General features: G+C 37.2%; 1 protein-coding gene across 1 annotated transcript in view; it reads right to left on the bottom strand.

Annotated features, from left to right (window-relative positions):
* LOC148355215 (ankyrin repeat domain-containing protein 13C-like) overlaps nt 1-22,284 on the bottom strand; it is a 43,114-nt gene that overhangs the window by 9,032 nt on the left and 11,798 nt on the right. The window contains exons 3-9 of the mRNA XM_088349270.1: nt 18,185-18,289; nt 2,014-2,099; nt 1,369-1,414; nt 1,155-1,221; nt 616-760; nt 397-528; nt 174-335 (exon numbers count right to left, since the gene is read on the bottom strand). Of these exons, the coding sequence (XP_088205396.1) occupies nt 174-335; nt 397-528; nt 616-760; nt 1,155-1,221; nt 1,369-1,414; nt 2,014-2,099; nt 18,185-18,289 (743 nt within the window). The remainder of the gene's footprint in view (nt 1-173; nt 336-396; nt 529-615; nt 761-1,154; nt 1,222-1,368; nt 1,415-2,013; nt 2,100-18,184; nt 18,290-22,284) is intronic.

Below are 22,284 nucleotides of genomic sequence, written 5' to 3'. Positions count from 1 at the left end.
GGACGAAAGGTCGTCGCACTGACAGTAGTCAGCAGCAAAACACTACATTGCTGTTTTACCTGCCGTCCCCAGAGGTCACTTGAGTACAAAGCATAGTGAGAATATCAATAGCATGTTTGTGCTGAGCTCAAACTCAAAACCAAAATCTCAAATGTTGTGTTCATAAACCTTACCTCAAAGTTTTGATCAATGAGGTTCCCTCCTTTACTCAGGCTCTCCATAATGGCTTTGTTCCTCAAAATATCCTCCTCGCTCAGATGCTCCCGCCTCTTTCTCGACTCCAGTACCAAACCGTTCACGGAGTAAAAATCGGCAAGAAAATTTCCCACACGCTCCTGGAAACGGAATCCTAATGTGAGCATCAGGAATATCCCGCGGACTACGTCTGCTACCGACCGTCTTGTCTTCTCTAAAGAGCCAGCCGCTTTGCGCTCTGGAGAAAGTGATGGACTTGGTAGAGAGTGTGGCTGAATAAATGTCACTGCTCATCAGGATGTCAACTTCCTCTTCTGTCTCCATCTCAGATTCCTATGGATGCGAGAGTAGCCAAGGTTTTATGATCACCAATTATTTTATGTTTATCTCGATAATTGTTGGATTTTGGCGTTCACAAACCTCATGGTGTATCCGCTGGTAGACTTTCTGCTCGTTGTCCTGCACCACGAAGGACTCCGATGGTTCGGCGTTACCGTTAAAGATAAAACTCAGGTCACCGCGTTGACACTTCATGTCTGTGAAGTCAATCAGAGTGGTGTCCAGTCTACATGTATGAGAAAAAGAAAAGTGTAAGGAGCATGAACACACAGATTCAGACAAAAACGTTCAGTCTTACACAGCGAAACCTTACGAATAAACTCAGTTCAACGCACTTGTTTGATTAGGCCTAAACTCCCCTCACGAAATCAAACAGCTGAAACAGACGTAGAAAACAGTTGTCCTTGAAAACCACACTCTAGCTTGTTTTCCATGTCTCCTTCATCCATCACAGCTGCAGCATTATAATGATTTTATGATGGAAGAGGAAAACAGGCAGAACAGCGATTCCCTAACCACAGGGATCCCTTAACCATTCACAGTATACACTAAATCTACATAAAAACACATTTTAGATAGAATCCTGTCCGTGCTGATTTACACCTGCTGAAACAACTTGCCTGATTTTGAGGCCCTGTTTGTAGATCTTGCACGCATCCGAGGGTAAAATTCTGGAGAGCAGAGGCACTGCGACAAAGGAAGAAGCGATATGTGTAAAACAGAATTACCTTTCCTCTTTGATTATGAGGAAGCAAACACAAAGAAAAATGTGTTCTTTCTGAGGTTTGTCATTTAGGAAAATCAAACCACTGCAAGTAATTGTAAATGCCTCACCCCAACTTTGGAAGTCCCAGTGAAGCTCCAAGTAAAAGTCTCCAAGCTGCCCAAAAAGAACATTTTATACAAGCTGGAAAGAGTCAAATTAGTATTGATTTGCATTTAGATGAGTGAAGATCAATAGCAAAAATTGTATTTTATACCCATTTTTATTTTTATTTATTTTTATTGATAGACAAAATCATTTTATAATAATAAAATAAACAATGTAAAAAGTAAAAAAAATAATCATGACATGTTTAACTCAACACAGGGGGCATATTACAGATGATATGGACATTGGGAATGTTCATCATATTTAAAGATTGAACCCTAAAATAACAAAATTCGTTGACAACATTTTGAAAAGTGAGTTTACATTTTTTTGTGGATTAAACATATGAACAATATTGCTATTTCTTCATATTTGTTTGGTATTATAAGTCCAAATGATCTTTGGGTAGGGTGGTAAGAAATGAGTATGTTACATCTTTGCAAGTGTATAGCATACATTTGTTTGCATTTTTGTTTATTGTCAATTTATTTGACACTTGTAATTGTTTTATGTTAAAGAACATTGTACTGTTTTGTGGAAAAGAAAAATTGACCGTTTCATCGATAACGAAAATAATCTTCAGTTGCAGCCCTGCACACATTACCTACCTCCTTTAATGCGTTTAGCAACTTTGGCCTTTTGTCTGCGACACTTTCCCTGGACTGCTGCTTCATTTTCCTTAGCAGCGCTGTTACTGAAAACCACACAGAAACCAAACCAATTGATTTAATGATTAAGCCACCTTGATTAGATACCCCATATGACAACTATTATAATATTGTGAGTTGAGGGGATTAGAAATACAGTACCTTACAAGAAAAAAATCACAATCCACAAAACAAAAGTCCCTATACTGTTTTAAAGGTATTAAAAGAAGGTGTGCATAATAAAAAGGCACTGTATTTTTGTTTGGTACATAATGTCCTTATAATAAGCTTTCCCAATGATTTTATGATCTGGGCGTATGTGCACAGTACGAGAGAGTTAATTCTTAATCGGGGGATACAAATAATAATAAACCTTAACGATTACATACAATTCCCTTGTCCCATCCATTGACAGATAAATGTGTAAATTATCTAGTGTAGCTTTTGTAATTCTAATGGAACCATACCAACATTCTTCATTTAGATGCAGTTAACAATTTACAATTGCTAATAATACATAATTATAAGTACAAAACGCACATCCACATTAATACTGTTATATTTTCATCCTATTTACAAGCCCTATCCGAAAACCACACATTTTCTTTTCATTAGGAGTAATCCCTTGTTTTCAGGGGGGGGGGGGTTGTTTCAAAAAGGTTCCGCAATAGTCAAAACCCACAAAGTAGGAACCTCTAAGATTATTTATTATTTGTTCAACATAAAAGTATAAATAACGTCTGCAAACCTCTGTCAAATTATAATTATATTAATGATTTTGCTGTTCTATTGCACTATAGGATACACAATCCCCTTTACTTCAGAAGATATTTTGTCACCAATTTGAGGAAATGTATGGGTAAGACAAAAATGTGGCATGAAAAGAACATTCCAAACAACAAATAATAGTACTGTACTTAAATATTTTTTACAAATCATCTCTGTACTGTCATGTCAGGTTTTTAATGTAAATCTCTTGATTTTATGTCTCAAGGTAATCAGCTTGTTTTTATATTACTAAATATAAAAATGTTTCTCATACAAACACACACATAAAGTAACGTTTTAACAATGAGTGTAATTATATCTTTTGTACTTTTATCAATCTTGTATTTTATTTTGAAGTCGTGTTCTGGCTCTGTACTGATTCCTCTGACGTCACGAATAAACTTCCTGTCTCTCTCTCTCTTTCCGAAAACTCAACAAGAGGTCGCGTGAGTTTTTTGCCCCCACCATAATGTCGAATTAAACCATATACATGTATTTTATCTGTGCAAATATGGCCACGAAATAGTCATAATAATGATTGACTTTAACAAATGGTGCCGATTACCGGTTTGTTCCAGGTTTTTTATTCGATTCGAACGGATTGGGATGTTCAACACATGGGACCACACGGTTAGCATACCGAGGTTAGCATCCAAAGTGCTTTGGAATCGAATGGGAACGGGCTTCAACGAACCAGAGTGGTGTACTTGCTAAGTTAAAATGCATGTATTATAATACAAATTTGGAATAATTTAAAGAAAAGCCATAAAATGAAAGAAGACGTTGACAATTGGGGATTCATTAGCGAATTATTAAATTGGTTCGAGGGTATGCCTCACCGAGTCAAATATGATTGTGTATGTCCATATATATATATGATACATATATATGTGTGTGTGTGATACATATATTGACGAGCCGGTAACCGGATTAGAGGGTTCGCCTCATCGCTAACGGGATCGGTAGCCTGTAGAGTTGAGTACTAGTCTCAGACCAATGAAGTAGCCGTTAACGGAAAATGAAACGGCAGTCTATGATATTGGAATTTGCCTCTTATATCATAGAGAGAGAAGACGGGCTTAAAGTGGTTCGCTATTGTGAATATATTAAATCTCTACAGTCGGTAGAGTCCCCGATTTGAAATCGTTTTAAAATGAAAAGATAACAAAATACGTTGAATAGACTACATGGCTTCACGGTGCACCGTCTAAAACTATCTAAACTAAGCCAATTTTGGTGGGCCTCTGTCTTAAATGTTCTGTTTGTTCAATGTTGTAAATGTTTGTATTCTTTCCTGTATTCTTATTTTTCTTGTCTTATATGTTTGTTTTGCGCTGGCTTTTAATCGGCCCACGTAACTGAAAAGAAGAAAATAGAAAAATACGAAGCAAAATTGCCGCAAACGAGAGAGCGCGCGCAACTTAAAAAAAAAAAAAAAGGAAGAAGCGAATTTAAGTGCACATTGCAACGAGAGAAACGTTTTTTTTTAAAGAGTAAGACCGTTTAAAAAAATGTTGGTTTTGGGTGGAACCGAGAGCACATCGCGTCAGGAATCGAAAACGTTCGTTTTTTGGGAAATCGGCGTTTGACGCTAAGGGTGTACAACATAACGCCTGCGGGCCTAAGGGGTTCCAATAAATATTTTTTTCGGTCCAAATTTTTTTCTTTGTTTTTTCAATAAGAAAACGATAAATTTAGGAGGGGTAAGTTTAGAAAACTTATGTTTGAGTTATTTTAGATGCGTTAAATGAAGTTAATGCCAGAATAACACTTACTAAAGATACAATAACAAAAATAAAGATAGAATATTCCGGTTTTCAGTTCAAAATTAGAAAATTAAGGACTGTAAAGACGGGGGAAAAATCAAATTGAGCGAATTGGAATGGATTAATTTGAGGTAAGGGATTTTTATACAAAATTACTGAAAAAGAGCGAATACTTTATTTTCAATGAATATGGAGGGAAAATTCATTGAGTGGAATAAAAATGATAAAATGACTCGTAGATCAATACACGTCATTTTTACATTTAAACTGGTAAGCTAAAAAGAGTGTTAGAAGGTAAAAGGGAAAAGCTACTTAAATAAAATAATTTGCTGGAAATTGGGTATGGAAAACTTGCGAAAAAAGTGAAAAACAACACATTATGTGAGGTTTTTGGAGTTACTCGTGGTCTTGAAAAACACTATATAAATGCAAACCATTTATGATAGAATAGAATATACCTTTACTGACATAGTTACAAAATGGGTTAACATATTGTGACTGACAATGAAATTTGGCATGACAATCCATCTTCAAAGTGAGGTAAAGGAACAGAGAAGATAAGGTTATAGTTATAATTGATACAATATTTACACAAAAATAATTGCATGTAAGATGTTACATCAATTGAGGTTTGTGTAATATGCATTTGGTGAATAGTCATCATAGTGAGAAAAAAAGTTGTCAGCATTGTGCAAAACGTGACAGTATTTTTATAGCTAAGCTATAAAAATTAACGGAAATTATTGAAAGGATGAAAATCTATTTGAAGGCAAATGAACATAGATATACTATCGAACACTACACTATTTCGTTGCCATAATGGGAAATATTATAGACTACAGAAATATTGTTAGGGAACTATCGTGAAAACACTTCAAAGGAACTAAGGCAAAGTTTGATTTTACAGCAAAAGTGTTGCACTAACGATGTTTTGAGTTCTAGAATTTTGGTTCTTGTCTCATTTGGACTCAACAACCCGATGAGGAGAAAATGGGATCAGGGAAAGGTAGCACTAATAACGATGATGAAGATATTATATGTGCTGAACAATGGTAAGTGAAAACCCAATTTTTATGATATTAAAGGAATATATCAACAATAAGGGCGTTACAGGTGAGATGCAGAAAAGTTTTGTGTTCATATTCGGCCGGTATGAACCATAACCATGATAAGTAGATCTCATCTTATCAGCTACACCGCTTGTCCTCAGTGGGGTCCCAGGATTGTTGGAGTCCATCACAGCGATCATCGAGCAGCGATTGGAGGACACCCTGAACTGGTTGCAAGCCAATTGCAGGGCACACAAAGATAAACAATTCACTAGCTCATTCACACGTAGGGACAATTTGGACCAGCCAGTCCACCTGAAATGCATGTTTTTGAAAGAGGTAAGTAAACCGGATAGTCGGAGGAAACTAACGTAAACAATGAGAGCATGCAGGTTCCGCACAGGAGCCCAGTGGCTGGCTTGGAACACACACACCTGTTCCCAGGTCCTTAGTAATGCAGTACACGTGCTGGCCACTGCGCCACCGTGCTGCACACACATATATAATAATTATATATATATACATATGAAACAATTTTAAAACTGAACTATCAATAATGATAATATGATAGGGATTTTGAATTCCCTGTACTAGCTGGCTAAAAGATTTCTAGATCTTGGCAGAGATCTAAGAACCCCTGAAATTTAGTGATACAAAGATCGAAGTTATGAATCGGTGACAAATATAGTAGATATCTGCGTATTCATTCAGTTTTGATCATCGAATTATTAATTTATTTTCTGCATTTGTTGATGGTAATTGCGAATAACAGGCTTGTCTTTTTCCATTTTTCTACTTTCTGTACTTCTCTCTTTAACATCTTAGTACAACGTAATTCGTGATATCAATCATCAAAGCAAATGAGCCGTAAAAGCAAGCTCTCTTTGATGAATTGAACAAGGAAAAAAGCCGTTTGTCTAATAAAAAGACTGACAGTCACTCGACAAGAATTACCAACAACAATGACGTAATCTCGAAGCGACGAGATCTCGTTAGCTAAGATCGGCGTGCAGGAAAATAAAAACTCGTACAGCAAAACCAAAATAACGATTAGACTTGTAATGTGTTAAATCTTTGTTAAAGAGTAACTAAATGATAATGACAATTTAAAGGGAAAAAAGTTGCGTCCCCAGCATGAATGACGTGGGGAAATGAAAACAATGAGTGTATAATACAAGATAACTACAGAATAGTTTAAAAAGAAAGAATATTTGAGTAACCGAACTAATCATTTCTTGTTGAATATGCGAATAGCAAAAGGGTAATAACTTTAAGACATGTAGTTTTGCTCCTGATAAAGCAGGGACGAAAAAAGCAATGAAGATGACTAAAAACCGTCCATAATTTTAGTGTTCATCTTCTCGTTCGTAAATGGACAAATTCAAAAGAGGCGTAATATAAAAAGATTATTTCCTTAGTTGTTCTCCTATTCAATAGTAGATTACTCTCAATAAAATAATGCAGGAACCATTTCAAATAATCAAAATTTTGAAGGAAGTTTGAAAATGACGACAAATTAACACAGAAAAGAAGAATTCGGGACTAGAAATCATTAATAACGTAGCTGAAGCTATTTCAGTCACTAAATGAATTTCCTTTTAAACAGGAAAGAAAAAGAAACAAGTATTAATAGTCGGACCAGATCATGTTAATTTGTATAGCCTTAATCACAAGGGATCTCGAAAGGCTGCTTAGAACAAAGACTAATGCGTAGAAACAAAGATTGTTGCGCAGAATAAAAGATAATGAATAACCAAAATGAATACTCAACAAGATAATTCATAAGTGACAAGTATGTATTGCTCTTAATTGAATCAATAACAAAAGATTGATTATGATTACAGAGAGAAGAAAATACAATTAGGAAAGTTATGACATTAAGTTCGATTTGGCATTTTTAGAGATTTTTTAGATCTTTTGAGATTTTTGATGTTTAGAGTGAGGGTTTGGAATTTTGACAAATTTAGCCCAAAGGACAATTGGGAGGACAATTGATTACACACTGATTTTTTTTTTTAGAATGAGTGTTACGATTGACAAATGATAAACAAATGTGTAACAAATACTGACTTATGGTTTGGTTAAGTTAAAAAAGGAAACTGTGTCTATGGAAGAGCATTTTTAGAAGACAATGAGAAACTGATCAATCTTGAAGAGAGTCATAGGAAATAAAAGTAACGGGTTAGTTGATTTCGAGACATATCATGCTAATTTAAAAATAATTGCATGGGAAATAAATGGATAGAAATTGATTAAAGTATGATAATGTCTACTAGTACTTAAATTTAGAGAAAAATTTAAGACATTGAATAATCCGGCCAATTTAAAAAAAAAAAAATCCCACTACGTAAGCACAATGGAATTAACGAGACTCTTAAGTGCCAGTGAATTCCACAAAAAGACTCTTTTCTTTTTGAAAGTCAGTGCACTCTCCAAAGGACATATCAATCTGTCTGGACAAAAATCATTTGCTGAAAGAGACAAAGACATCAGTCATCCATTATCTGCGCCGCTTATCAACAGCGAGGCCAAGGGAGTGATATGGAGCACATCCCAGCTACGCTCATCAACAACGAGATCAAGGGAGTGATGGGGGCACATCCCAGCTGCTTTTCAGACAGCTAACAGGAGATTCCTGCAGTCGTTGCCAGTGGAATTGACAGAAAAGTCAATAAAGTAATTTTGTGTTTGACATGGACACATTTTTGAAAAAGTATTTTTGATGGGCCAAAAGCAACATTCAAATGGTGAATGTAATGTGGAATAAGCAAATCAAAAGACTGAAAGACAACAACATTCAATACGTCTGCTTGAAGTTATATAGAGTCTTGTTAATACAAAGTGTAAATGTATTTGAGGAAGATTGATAAATTCATCTTGCAAATTTATAAATGCCGTCTTATTTCACTCGTATTCATAGTGAACTTAGGTTTTAACTCAGGGGGGAAGTTTTGAGACATTCAGTAAAATAAAAGTTAAAACCTAGTTTTGTCCACGATTGATGAAAAATTGTCTTCTGAATAAGCTCTCCATATAACTGTTTTTTGATATTCAAATTACGAAATTTGGACGGATAGAAAAAATATTACACAGAAGAAATGTTGTAATATAACAAAATTTACAATGTTTATCAAATTGATTAACAAAAATCAATTAAAATAACCGTTTACCATTAGAAAATCGCCCACATTGAGAACATTTTTGGATGGTATTTTTCATTTTTGGCAAAATCATTCACTTTGAGCGTGAATTATCTACTTTCTTTGCAAAAGACTGTTATTTTGAACAAATTTACTTACTGAAAAGATAATATATAGGTTATGATTTTTACAAAAGGCTAAACAAAGAGTGAATCATAACAATAAAAACGTCTTTTCTTGGGTTAAATTGACAATTTAACAATCTACCCTGGTCATCTGCCTCGAGGGGAATGGCCAGCAGCAAGATAACACATTGAAAATCAAAAGAAAATGCAAATAAAAAGTGCATACAAAAATCTTTTTCGAATATGATCGATCCACAAAAAAGAAAAAAATCAATCACTCAAATCAGGGTAAACTATTCTGACAGATAATGGTTAAACTGATTCAGTGACTAGATTTAGTGAAAAAGCAAAATTTGAAATTTAGAACTAACAATTTAAAAAATAAATTGTTTATCTTCGAGTTGGAATTTTGGGATAAAATGCTCAAAATGGATAGGGAAACTTATAGTGGGGATTTTGATTTTCACTTATAATAAATATAAAGACAACTTAAGAAAATATACAAATCTATAAATGAATTTGTTGTTTTTTTTAAATTTGTTTTGAGCCATAAAGTCTTAATAGGGGGGAAAAAAGGCATAGAATAAACTATTACAAAAAAATTTTTTTAAGTCTATTCTTTTTTCCATCTATTGCTTTCCCTGAATATTCAGTTCCATGGTATTGATTTATGCTTCTCATCCATACAGGAGAAGGTGACCCCTGCTGATCAGATGATGGAGTTCTGTCAGCCCAGGGAGCGTCAAACTTAACTTCTTCCCAAGGCCAGAGGTCAGGACTCTGTGGAGTGTGCCAGCACCTTCGCCATCAGCTATGTCTACACACGTCCGAGGCCATTATCATCCACAAGCAACACGTCATCACGCCAGGAGGCGTGGGGATCCTAACGGCCATGCTCATGAAAAACGGCATCAAAGCCGCCAATAGTGCCCAAATCTATTCTCCTGAAAGAATAGGTATCGGACTCTTCAATGAGATCTAGAGAAATGACGGTCGTAAAAGTACCAAAATAAGATTGTTTTGTTGAAAACTCTGGACTTCACGCACTGCTTTGCTACAATGGTATCAGCCTACCACACATCACACAATATCATTGATAATAATCAGATATTTCACAAGTCTCACATACTTACACATCGAACCCCACAACTATAAACATAGTTACTGGGTTAATCAAAATTAACACTGATTAATTGATTGATTCTTTGATTGAAATTTTTGTTTATTCTATAACAAATACTTGCTAGGTCAAAAAGCTTGACAATTGAGCTAGCACGAGAGAATAAAGTTTTTACACATGAATCAGATCATAGAATGAACGTATTATGATAAGAAATATCAAGGTTTTTCTGATACGTTTCAACATTAGGTCTCAAACTTAATGAAGAACCCATCAGGGTGACAGGATATAATGTTTTTGATTTTGGGTTTTATTCCTATAGTAAGACATCCACACATCTTATCGATGCTGGTTGTCATATTGCTATAATTTAAAACAATATTTTTCCTAAGGGTTTTAGAGGTTTGTTCATGCATACAATTTTTTGATAAATTGGCATCATGCATTCTAACCTCTTGCCTAACTAGTGATGCTACAGTTTCGAAAATGATTTTGGGGATCTTTTCATTCTGTTTATCTTAATTCTCACGGTCTCCATCAATGACCTTAGAGTTAACGATTGTTGAACTGGAGATTTTTTTTCACTTTTGAACTTTTTCACCTTTTTGTTTTTGTTCGTTTTAGTTGGCCAACTTTTGTATGTTTTTGTCCGTTTTTGTTTTATCCTGTTTTTCCCAGCAAGAGACATTCCTTGGAGGCGAGAAAGTTTTTTCCTTTTTTGAAGGTTTTTTGCTTCTCCGTGTGATTACCAATCTATTTTTTTAATTCTTCGAGATTAACAACAGGGGGGAAATGTCAGGTTTTTAATGTAAATCTCTTGATTTTATGTCTCAAGGTAATCAGCTTGTTTTTATATTACTAAATATAAAAATGTTTCTCATACAAACACACACATAAAGTAACGTTTTAACAATGAGTGTAATTATATCTTTTGTACTTTTATCAATCTTGTATTTTATTTTGAAGTCGTGTTCTGGCTCTGTACTGATTCCTCTGACGTCACGAATAAACTTCCTGTCTCTCTCTCTCTTTCCGAAAACTCAACAAGAGGTCGCGTGAGTTTTTTGCCCCCACCATAATGTCGAATTAAACCATATACATGTATTTTATCTGTGCAAATATGGCCACGAAATAGTCATAATAATGATTGACTTTAACATGTCATATTATCCATCCATCTATTATCTGCACCGCTTATCCTCACCAGGGTTGCGGGGTGCCTGAGCCCATCCCAGCTATCTTCGGGCAGTGCGCACGAGACACCGTGAACTGGTTGCTGTCAAATTATACCTAAGAAAAAAATCTTGCTACTATATTGCACAATTGATGGGGTATCTGAAATGTGATTTGTTGACAGATTTGGGCGCATGTGCATGTAACCTGATTTAGTCAGATCTCAATTTAACCCTAAAAAAGTGAGTTGTGCACTGTTATCTGTTTGACAAAATGTCATCATTATATTTTTGCCATTTTAGTTCGGCAGGACGTCTTAAAAAAGTTATTAAAGACTAATTCTACACGTCTCAGCACTATCCACTTCAACTTATGATATTTTGTCGCCATCATATGGACGTTACTTGGAACCAAAAATGTTTCATGAACCTTTCTTAAGCGAAGTCGAAGTTTGTGGGCGAGAGAAATGATTTCCCCTCTGCTTTTTGTGCTTTTGTTTGGTCCAGAAAGTTTTGTTGAAATAATGGCTTTTAAAGACACTTGAAATTGAAACGATTTGCGCGAAGGTATATTTACAGTGACGATCTGAAACCTTTTAGAGTGATAAATATGCAAAAAACACAAGGTAGGGTCGTCAAGCTTTTTTACGTACATGTATAACATAGGCCGTTACAACTGTTGATGCATAGGCAGACACACGTACAAAAGGACGGCTGTTTAGCCAATCAGAATGCACAAAGTAAATCTGCAAAGTAGCGAAACCGCGTAAAGTAAACCACGATTATAGTAATAGGTAAAGCAAAGTATGTCATTCAATAGAATACTGCAGTACAATTAAAAGCAACATTTTCCCCCAAAAAACGACCCGCAAAAAAACAAATATGAAAAGTCCAAATAATGGCGTGATTGATAAAGTAAACATATTGTCAGCACAGTTCTGAGGTCATGGGACCAAAACTTCCTTTGTGGAGTTTGCATGTTCTTCCCGGGCTTGCGCGGGTTTCTCCCGGGCTTGCGCGGGTTTCTCCCGGGCACTCAGGTTTCCTCCCACATTCCAAAATATGCATGTCAGGTTAAACGCCCTGTCCGAATTGTCCCTAGTGTGAATGAGTGAGTTGTCAGTCTCTGTGTGCGCTGCGACTGGGGGCAACCAGTTGAGGGTGTCCCCTGCCCACTACCCGAAGATAGCTGGGATGGGCTCCAGCACCGCCGCGATCCTACTGAGGATAAGCGGTGCAGATAATGGATGGATGGATGTTTCTTGACATTCCACCAAGCAGCAATAAGCAACAGGATGGAAATGCCCTCATGGCACACATGCCTAATCAGCGTGGACAAGCCCAGTTGGGGCTCCTCCTGATGGTCTTGCAACCGTTAAATGGGACATGGTCAGATGCATGTGTTTACAGACCACCCACCTACCACAGACCACCAGAGAACGAGCCTGCAGACTCCATCAACTTTCAGCCAAACATAATTATTTGACACAAATTCATTGTTCTACTAAGTAGGACACAGAAAATATTCCAGCAATAGGGGTGGGCAAAAAAGGAACTTTGAACCACCTTCACCTTTTTAGGCCTCCTTTGGAAGTAATCCAAAACTTGAGAACAATCAATATTGACACATGCATCATGTGAACATGTGAGGCTCGGAGCAAACAAATAGAAGAATGGATAATGCAAATATCACAAAACTCAACAAACAAACACGTTATGTTAAGCTACAGAGTGTTTCAGTGTATTCTTTAAAACGTCTGATTAAAAGAGTCCAATTCCTAATTTTCCCAGGTTTCCTGGTCCTTCTGTCTCCATATCTTCATTTAAACAGGGTTGGTACACCTCCTTCATGGCCAAATTCAAGCACTTTTGAAGGACTTTCAAAGCCAAATTCCAAATTTCTCCGGTACCATTCCAAAAAGAAATTATACATTATTATATTGTTAACAATAAATATTGATTAAATGTCGTTATAATGGATCCCACCAACACTAACCATATATTATTTAAGGTAGGTGCAAGGCATGGAAAGTCAATTCTTCTAAATGTTAACTTATATGTGAACTGTAAATCTGAACTGAGCCACTATCTTTGGCAATTTAAAAATATGTTTTACTTATTACTTAATCAATAAGAACCGAAGTTGTAAATAAGGCGAAAAAGTCACACACCAAAGTGCCCCAAATAGGCTTGCACAATCTATGTGCAGCACTGATCAAAAGAACGTTGTTTTTTTGGTTTACTTTGATCACTAAAATAAGTCGCCAGCTGGCTGATGGTACATATTTTGAGCTTATTTGGGAGGTTACAATGTGCCGCAGCTAAGCTGTCCTCTTGGGCGTGAAGCTAAGGGGCAATGAGGCTATACATGACCACGCCATACAAACTAATGCCAGCTGCCGTTATCACGAGGGAAGAAGAAATGTAATTGCAAAGCGAAGCCACCAGCACATGCGTGTCAGCAATATTTTTTAGCAGACTTGTTTTTTAGATAGATAGATACTTTATTCATCCCCGCAGGGAAATTCATATTCATTTTAAGCAGTTCACCCAAATTCTAAGACCTTTTCAGACCTAAAAACAAAAATAAATTTCAAGTATTTAAAGCACCTGTATGAACTGTTAAAAAAGAAATGCATACAATTTGCTAAAAAGGTTTAAAACTGTCAGTTTTTTTTAAATCACTTCATGCCCCCCCCCCTATTTTCCTCTGGTAAACAAGAGAGAAAAATTGAAGTTCAGCAGCCAGCCCGAGGCCAAATCAACAGAGAGCCAACGACTGCCACTAATTAGTGTCCGTCACCTTCAAGTAGAAACATCCCTAATGAGTAAACACTGCAATGTCTGCGTCCACCATTAAAGAACCCGAGACGACTGCAGAACGGCGTGGCCGGAAGGCAACTCAGGACACAAACTGACAAACATGATAGAAAGACAAAGAGAGAAAGAGGAAATAGACAACCAAAGAAAGAAGGAGACAAAAAAAGATAAAGAAAGAACAAGATATAGAAATATAGAAAAGAGAAAAAGGAGAAATAAAATCATGCCATCTATATATATATATATATATGTACATACAGACGCTCCCCTACTTATGAATGTAAGTTGAATTTGTTCGTAAGTTGCTTCAGTGCTATATTTTGTATGAAATGTATTTTTTTAGGTTTATATATGTCTGTTTAAGGCTTGTATAAGCAACCTGTACTGTTTTGTACTAAAAAATGAACATTTCGTAAAATATGCTCAAGATAAATAAAGTTAAGATTAACTAAATTTTGGAAGATAAACTTCAAGAGGTCCTTTTCCGTGTTAGAGTAGCTGAAAAAAGCGATCCACCCATTTTCTCAACCGCATCAAGTTTTCTTATTCCACTTTCGTTACAAAAGGGACGGCTCGCCTCTTCTTTACACTTTACACCAACCATATTAAATGGATGCACAAGATATTAACAATAAAAATGTCAGAGTTCTTAGCGCGCTGGTGATACAGTCCAGTATGTTTACACACGAACTGGGACTCTTACAGGAAGAGGAAGCCGGATTTCTTCTTCGGGGTGGATGCAGGGTGAGCTCTCACAGCGCCACACACTGGTAGCGGCGAAAAGAATCACGACAGTAATGTCCTGTACTCAGAAAAAGGGGGACACAATACGAAATCTAACTTACAGCAATGTCCGGATATTTTTTTGCCATCAGAAATAATATATATATATATATATATATATATATATATATATATATATATATATATATATATATATATATATATATATATATATATATTTATATATTTACAAGAGAGAAAGATGAGGAGGGATAAAGAAAGAAAGAGAAAGAAAGAGAGAAAGAGAATGAGGAAGAAAGAATGAAAGAAAACTAGGGAAAAAGATAGAGACCGAGAGACAGCAAGAGATAGAGAAAGAGAAAGTCAGAGAGAAAGGAATAAATGGCAAGAAAGATAATCTTAATAGGTTCTTTAATGTGTCCACCATTAAAGAATCAAAAAAGACAGCAGAAGGCAATTAAGGGCACAAACTGCCAAACCTTTGCCAGTAAAGATCAACCCATTTCTTTCTTGATTTCGAACGGGCTTCCAAACAAGATCCCAAAAAAGTAGGTCACAAATATTGGTTCAAAATAACTTCAGACAATTAGAGCTTTCATAAAATGTCTTATGCTAATAATAGCCTGCGATTACATTTGGTACTTAGGAGTTGGGTGTAAGGAGGCGTGACAAGACCAGACATGCATTTTTTCTTGTTCTTCTGTTCCAGTTAAACGAAGATATAACTTCACATCTACAAAAGAACTTCTTTTTTCCTTCTCTATTTGATGTTGTGATGGTAGAAGAGTGAATATGTGACATGGAATCCTGACAGAAACCAATTTGTGAAATAGAAAGTGTCGGGAAGTCATCCAATTTTTTTCCAAAAGAAGAATATCAAAAGGTATGAAACAACCACTTAGGGAGCTAATGTATGTACATGTGCCAAAGAAAAAAAATGTTATCCTTTATATAATTAAGTCTTTTTTTGGTTCCGTTTAGTTCAGAATTTGTCAAAGAACAACAACACTTAGTTTGGAGCATCCAGTCATCCATTCACAATAGAAAATGCGATGAGATTAACGGAATAAATATTTAGAATAAATAAAAACCCAATACCCATCGATAACCCGATATTCGCATTGAAAGTAAAAGTGCAGACATGGTATAATAAAAAAACTCAATAGCAGCATAATGAAATCAGTCAATGCTCAAGCGCAATTGTGTCAGACAGTCATGATCGCTTACTCTGGAATTACGATGGAAATAAGTGGTTAGTAATGATTGTGGATATAGCATCTTGCTGTGACAATCACACTTTTCTGGCCACTAATATGCCAATTATGTTCTTTTTTTTTTTGTTCATCTACCCCCCAGCTGGTGGCCTTGGGGTTTCTCAAATGCTGTATGGATCAGAACGTAGTAGAGAGGCTGCATGTGTTGAAGATGGAAAAATTGAAAAGGTTTGAACACATCAACAAAAGTGTTTTTGGTTTAATGTATTTATATAGTATTTAGAATAACTATACTTCAATTAAACTAATAAGATGGTATTAAAGCAGTGGTAAAAAAGCCATCTAACAATTCTTTAAAAATGAAGTACCATTTACCATAAAAAATTATGCACTAATTAAAATCTTAAAATATGGTTATTCGAGGGGCAGCACGGCAGTGCAGTGGTTAGCGAGTGTGCGGCACAGTTCTGAGGTCATAGGATCAAACCTTCATGTGTGGAGTTTGCATGTTCTCCCCGTACCTGCGTGGGTTTCCTCCGGCCACTCCGGTTTCTTTCCACATTCCAAAAACATGCATGTCATGGTAATTGGTCATTCTAAATTGTTCCTTGGTGTGAATGAGCGAGTGAGGTGTCTGTCCCTCTGTGCCTTGCAACTGGCTGGCAACCAGTTCAGAGTGTCCCCTCCCCACTGCCCGAAGATAGCTGGGATGGGCTTCAGCACCCCCGCGACCCTACTGAGGATAAGCGGTGCTGATAATGGATGGATGGATCCCGTGTTAAAAACTAATAGTAATCAAATCAACATGAGAAAAGTAGTGTCAAAATCAGGAAAACAATGGTAAATCTGATGTTGGATTTTGAAAATATAAATATTTTCGTGTGATATCATATAAAGTGGGACATCGCTACTTCGCGGTTCGCGGATTCAGAGCTTTGCGATCTGTAATGGTAAAAAATATATATATATATATATATATATATATATATATATATATATATATATATATATATATATATATATATATATTTTTTTTTTTTTTTTTTTTTTTTTTTAAGGGGCATCGCTACTTTGCAGATTTTCACTCTTTGCGGGTATCCCCCTCAGCCGACGACCCTAGTCTTTAAAATGGAGGCACTTAACACACTGGTCTGGACCCGTTCTCATTTCCCGGTGTTGTGCCCAAATCTGACTCCCGTACAGAATCCTCCCCCCCTCGCGTGAACGCGCATTCTGCTGCGCTTCCGACAAAAGCGATCGTATTCTATATAATTGAAACCATAAAGCGAGCTAATTAAAATAATTGGGCGAAACAATAAAGCGCGATCGTATTCTACAAAATGCGTTTGTTAACGCGGATGAAAAAGTCACCAACGTCTCCCACTCGGGCCGCGATGGCTCTACACGGACCTCGTTGGCTCCGGCCGACGGACAGGGCCGCGGTGGAAAGGGGTAGGGGGGACCTGTGGGGTTAGGGGGCGGTGAAGCGGAAGCCGCACCAAAACCGCGCGCCAGTGTTGTGCCCAAATCCGACTCCCGTGCAAAATCCTCCCCCCCTCACGCAGGGGGGGGGGGGCGATTCTGCGCTTCCAACAGGCCGGCCTCCGCGCGAAGCTTGTCGCCGTGTCGTGCGTATCGCGCCCGAAAGTACCCGCGCCGCGGGTTATGGGAATAATAAGGATAAGCGGTGCAGATAGTGAGATGAGATGAGATTTTTTTTTTCTTTTTGAAGGGGCGTCGCTACTTCGCAGATTTTCACTTTTTGCGGGTGGTTTTGGTCCCCATTAACCGCGATAACCGAGGTCTTAGTCTAATCGAATTCAAAGCTTTAGAATCGAACATTGCCAGTACATGAATTTAGATTTAAAAATCGCTTCAAATAATGAAAAATGTTTTGAGCGACTTTTGTTACTATTAATAAAGAATCAGAAAGTGGCGTGTAGGGGTTAAATGAGGTTGAAGAGGGTTTGGGATTATTGCGCCAATGAGGAGTGAGAAAACACATTTCTTTTAATCCTAACACCAAAGGCTGAAGGGCCTTGAGGAATGTCATGTTCAAAGCAAGCCGAGCTGCCCTTACTGGCAGGCTGCAGTTAAATGTTTGGGAGGGTTTGATTTTTTTCATCTGTTGCTTTTATCGGTTTTGAACTCCTAAAAACTCAACCGAGGACCGTGTCCTCATCTCACAGTGCAGTTTTAGACAATCATACTTACTCATCTGTCTATCTCCGTAACTTATAGCCTCTGAGAGGGGGCTCCATCCCTGTGCATTCTTCACCTTTACTGGTGCATTGTGGGCCAGCAATAGATGAGCACATTCTGCAGACGGAAAATAAGCAGTACATTAATACGAGGAGCAACAGACAATAACATGAATATGGTGAATATAAAAATCGTTACATTTTACAGGTTGAATTGGTTGTGTTATTAGCCATTGAAGATGGACTAGATTGCTTTACAGCAATGTGAAAAAAATGATAACATCCTCCTATCCAAAAGCCGGTGATTAATTGCTTACCGCTATAGTTTAAACCACAAAGCTGCTGAATATCATACTAAACCATCTGGCATCCTAAAAGAACTCATGCAACCTAAACCTTTAAAATAAAAAAATATATTTATTGTCAAAATAATTCACCTGTAAATACTAGCTCAACTTGATTCGTCACAGAATATGGGTTGCATGTTGTAAATTTAAAAAAAAATAATCACAGAAACCCACTGTTTTCCATCAAAATGAAACAAAGTTAAATAAAAACGAGCATAGTTTTTTTATTGGTCCTTTTTTCAAAGCGTGTTCTATCAAGTGCGACTGATGAGAAACATAGCAACAATTTCAAGCACTTCACCCGAAATGTAAGCACCTTTCAAGCATTGAAAACACACCATGAAAATTCAAGCTTCGAGGATTTTAAACACCCGTACAAACCCTGAAAACCTGATTAAGTCTTTTTTTGTTGTACTTTTACATTATCAAGCTGTAAAAGAGCTTTTATGCTACTGTTGATCTGGTGGGATCAGTGTTCCAAAACAATGTTTCTTGTTGAAAGCATCTAGCTTAAAAATACGGATTTAAATTCCAAATGATCTTTTCCTTTCATAAATGAAATTCGTTTTCAACCTAATCGACACCAGAGAACACTTTGTGCTAACATCCATGACGAACAATTCACCGTGTAATCAAACACTGACAATAAAAATAGTAAGCTTCATAATGGCCAAACGGACACTCAGGAGTAAAACAAATACCGTAAAATTTGAACTACAAGCCACCACTTTTATCCAAGGCTTTCAACCCTGCAGCTTATGCAATGATGCGGCCAATTCATGCGTTTTTTTTAACGGCCACCAGGGGTGCCCAAGCCGTAAAGGTAAGAGTGAGACAGGTGGAATATATGCGTTGAGGTAGAAGCAAGTTTCATGTAACTTCGTGCTCTGTGCATGAATAAAACTAGCATGAACAAACACTTATCATTGAATAGGTGTCAATCGAAAGGGGATGGCTAACTACCATGGTGGGAATAATTTTATGAGTCTGTTGATTTGTAAACGGAAATAATCTGGCGAAACGAAAGGATTACAAGAAGCAACGTCCAACGAAACAGAAATGTTCAAGGCGAATTTCTATTAATCTGTCGGCATTATCGTGTGTTTTGGAGTAAATATTTGACACGGTTGGTTTCGATGGATTGTGGGGGGGGATTTTGTAAGGTTATCTGTCAAATCATAATACGCTACAAAGCCAAGGGGCCGAGACACTTGCTCTCAGCCAAGAGGCTGAATCAAGGTCCTAGCCACAGAGCCAAGCAGCGATCAGTGCGAATGCACCGTTCCCGGAAGTACTGCAATACCGGGCCGGTGTGTGGAGTGGACAGAGCAAGCTCTTGTCCTTGACATTCAAAGAAGTTGAAGACGGCCAGGGGACGTAAGTGGTGAGTTACGCCGGCTTTATAGTTTCAGGTACCCTGTTTCAGACTGATGGATTTCTCAGATGAGTATACTTTGAAATGGTCATCATATCTTGAATCACCAGAAATTTACCAGCTCGGTAGCCTAGATGGTAGGGCGCCCGCTCCGAAACTGGGAGGTCGCTGGTTCAAGCCTCGGCCGATTCATACCTAAGACTTACAACATTGGTACTCATTCCCTCCCTGCTTGGCATTAAGGGTTGGAATTGGGGGGTTTGGTCACCTAATGACTAAAATGGCTGCGCCCTGTTTGGCTGCGGCTGCATCAACTCGCTACAGTTTAACTGTACGGGTCAGGTGTATCGACAATTCGTTCTGTGTGCATGGTTACAAAGAATGACAATAAAAGTAAATTCTTCTTCTTTCAAAATCCCCAGAGTATAAGCTTTCCAATGAATGTGGCAAGACATATTTTGGTGACTGGTGCCATCGTACAGATACGTATTTGTTTATCAAGAGTCCGTTAAAGGGTTAAAGTCCCGTGTATTATTAAAACACTGTACCGTCTTCTTTTGTAAATACCTCATGCTTCAATGTGGGCAATTGCGGCTTATGTTTGTACAAAATGTGTTTTACTTTAATAATGTACAGGGTGCGGCTTATAATCCTGTGCGCTCTGTAGTCCGAATTTGACAGTATGTGTTCTGCGAGCAGCCAGTGAGCAAAGAAACTACCCATGTATCAATCCCCCGTTGTCCCAGCGTAGCAGACAGTTTCAATGTGATGGCGTCACTCATTAAAAGGTTAGTGAAGTTTTCACAGCTCATTGCCGGAACACTAAGCAACAAAGTGAATTCGTCAGCTAAACACATAATGGAGTGTTCACTTGATAAACAAGGCCCGAGCTCTCCTACCACCTTTTCGAATAAGCAGTGAAGCAGATGAAGTGCAGCCATTGTCTCAAGACAAGTGCTTTCACTTTGAGTGCTTCGGCATCAGCATCACAGCAAATAAGATTACTTAGCCATTAAGTCCAAAGCTACGTCTGTCCCAACAAAAATGAAAAGTACCACATAAACTGCTTATGTCAAGGTGCGGTGGCCATTTATTCTTAATGGCAACGAAGAAGAATACTTTTCACATGACATTAACAGCATTGGGTCTTAGTTTGTTGCATGCATTTGCTTTAAAACAGTGGTTCTCAAATAGTCTGGTTTAAGGACCCACCATTGCACCCTAATTACTACCCGCGACCAAAATCGAGAAAAATGTCCACTTCTATAATGTATGGAAAGGATTATGCAGTATGAAGCAGATATCGTACCGTATTAATCGTCTTTTTTCAGAAAACAAAATGACCAACAAAACCAAAAGGACTTCAGATCACCGTAAATATTGGCAAAAAAGCCTAAATCATATATAATTGGCTTTAAAATAGCCACATACTGAAAGAAATTTGTACCCAAAACATTGCTAAAATGTGTACCTAAACAACAATAATTATTTTTCTAGATGATAAAGATGAATATACTGCTAGAAAAGAAGGTAAAAATATCACATTTAGAAACGATTTACGGTACTTTCCAGCAGCACGTCGATGGCATCCTTTTCTTTCTTCGGCTCAATAGCTTTTGTCAATGTTTTTCACTTTTCCTTCCCCTTTTCACAAATCTTCCTGGGAGATTTGTGAGCCCCATTATTATGTGCAGTAAAAGGAAAACAAAAAACAAAACCCCAATAAATTGAGATGTGGTTCCCTCTCAAACACAATTGAAACGGCGCCGATTAACTGAACCGGAAGAGATTGAACTGGGTATTATCCCCATGTCCTTGAAATGGTTGTAACTAATCCTCCATTGTTTCTTCTTCTTAGCATTATTATGACATGGCTAAGTACCATGCCCAACTGAAAATGGGACCCACTTTTGGGTCCTTATCCACAAGTTGATAAACACTGCGCTAGAACACACATGTAAAAGCCCATAGGCCACGAGAACGTTTTCTTCGGCCCCTGAGATGATCTTGATTCATTATTGTATCAAGCACTCGGAAACAAGATAAGCCTCAGCTTTTTCCCATCAGTCCTTTTTTACTTCTGTTTGATTTCAATTGATTCTAACCTTGTATCTGATGATTAGTGGGGATAAAAACATATGTTTTGTATTTGTTTGTACTGTACATCACTTCCCCTTGCACTTTATTTTATTGTAAATTATAGCCTACCAATAGTTTCTTGATATTAACGCTTTATTTCATTTAATGTTCATGTAGTGGTAATTTTATATCAAAACTTTTTGTCTCTTGCGCCTGTCAAAAATTAAAAATAACAGACATCTGATCATATGGGATGTATTTGTTGGTTTGTCAGTGGGTTCAATCAGGTTCACGAGACAATATGCGTCGTTT

Source organism: Urocampus carinirostris, chromosome 12 (assembly GCF_059441175.1).
Source record: "Urocampus carinirostris isolate Australia breed hairy pipefish chromosome 12, RoL_Ucar_1.0, whole genome shotgun sequence".
NCBI lineage: Eukaryota > Metazoa > Chordata > Actinopteri > Syngnathiformes > Syngnathidae > Urocampus > Urocampus carinirostris.
This window is presented reverse-complemented; position numbering and strand designations above follow the sequence as displayed.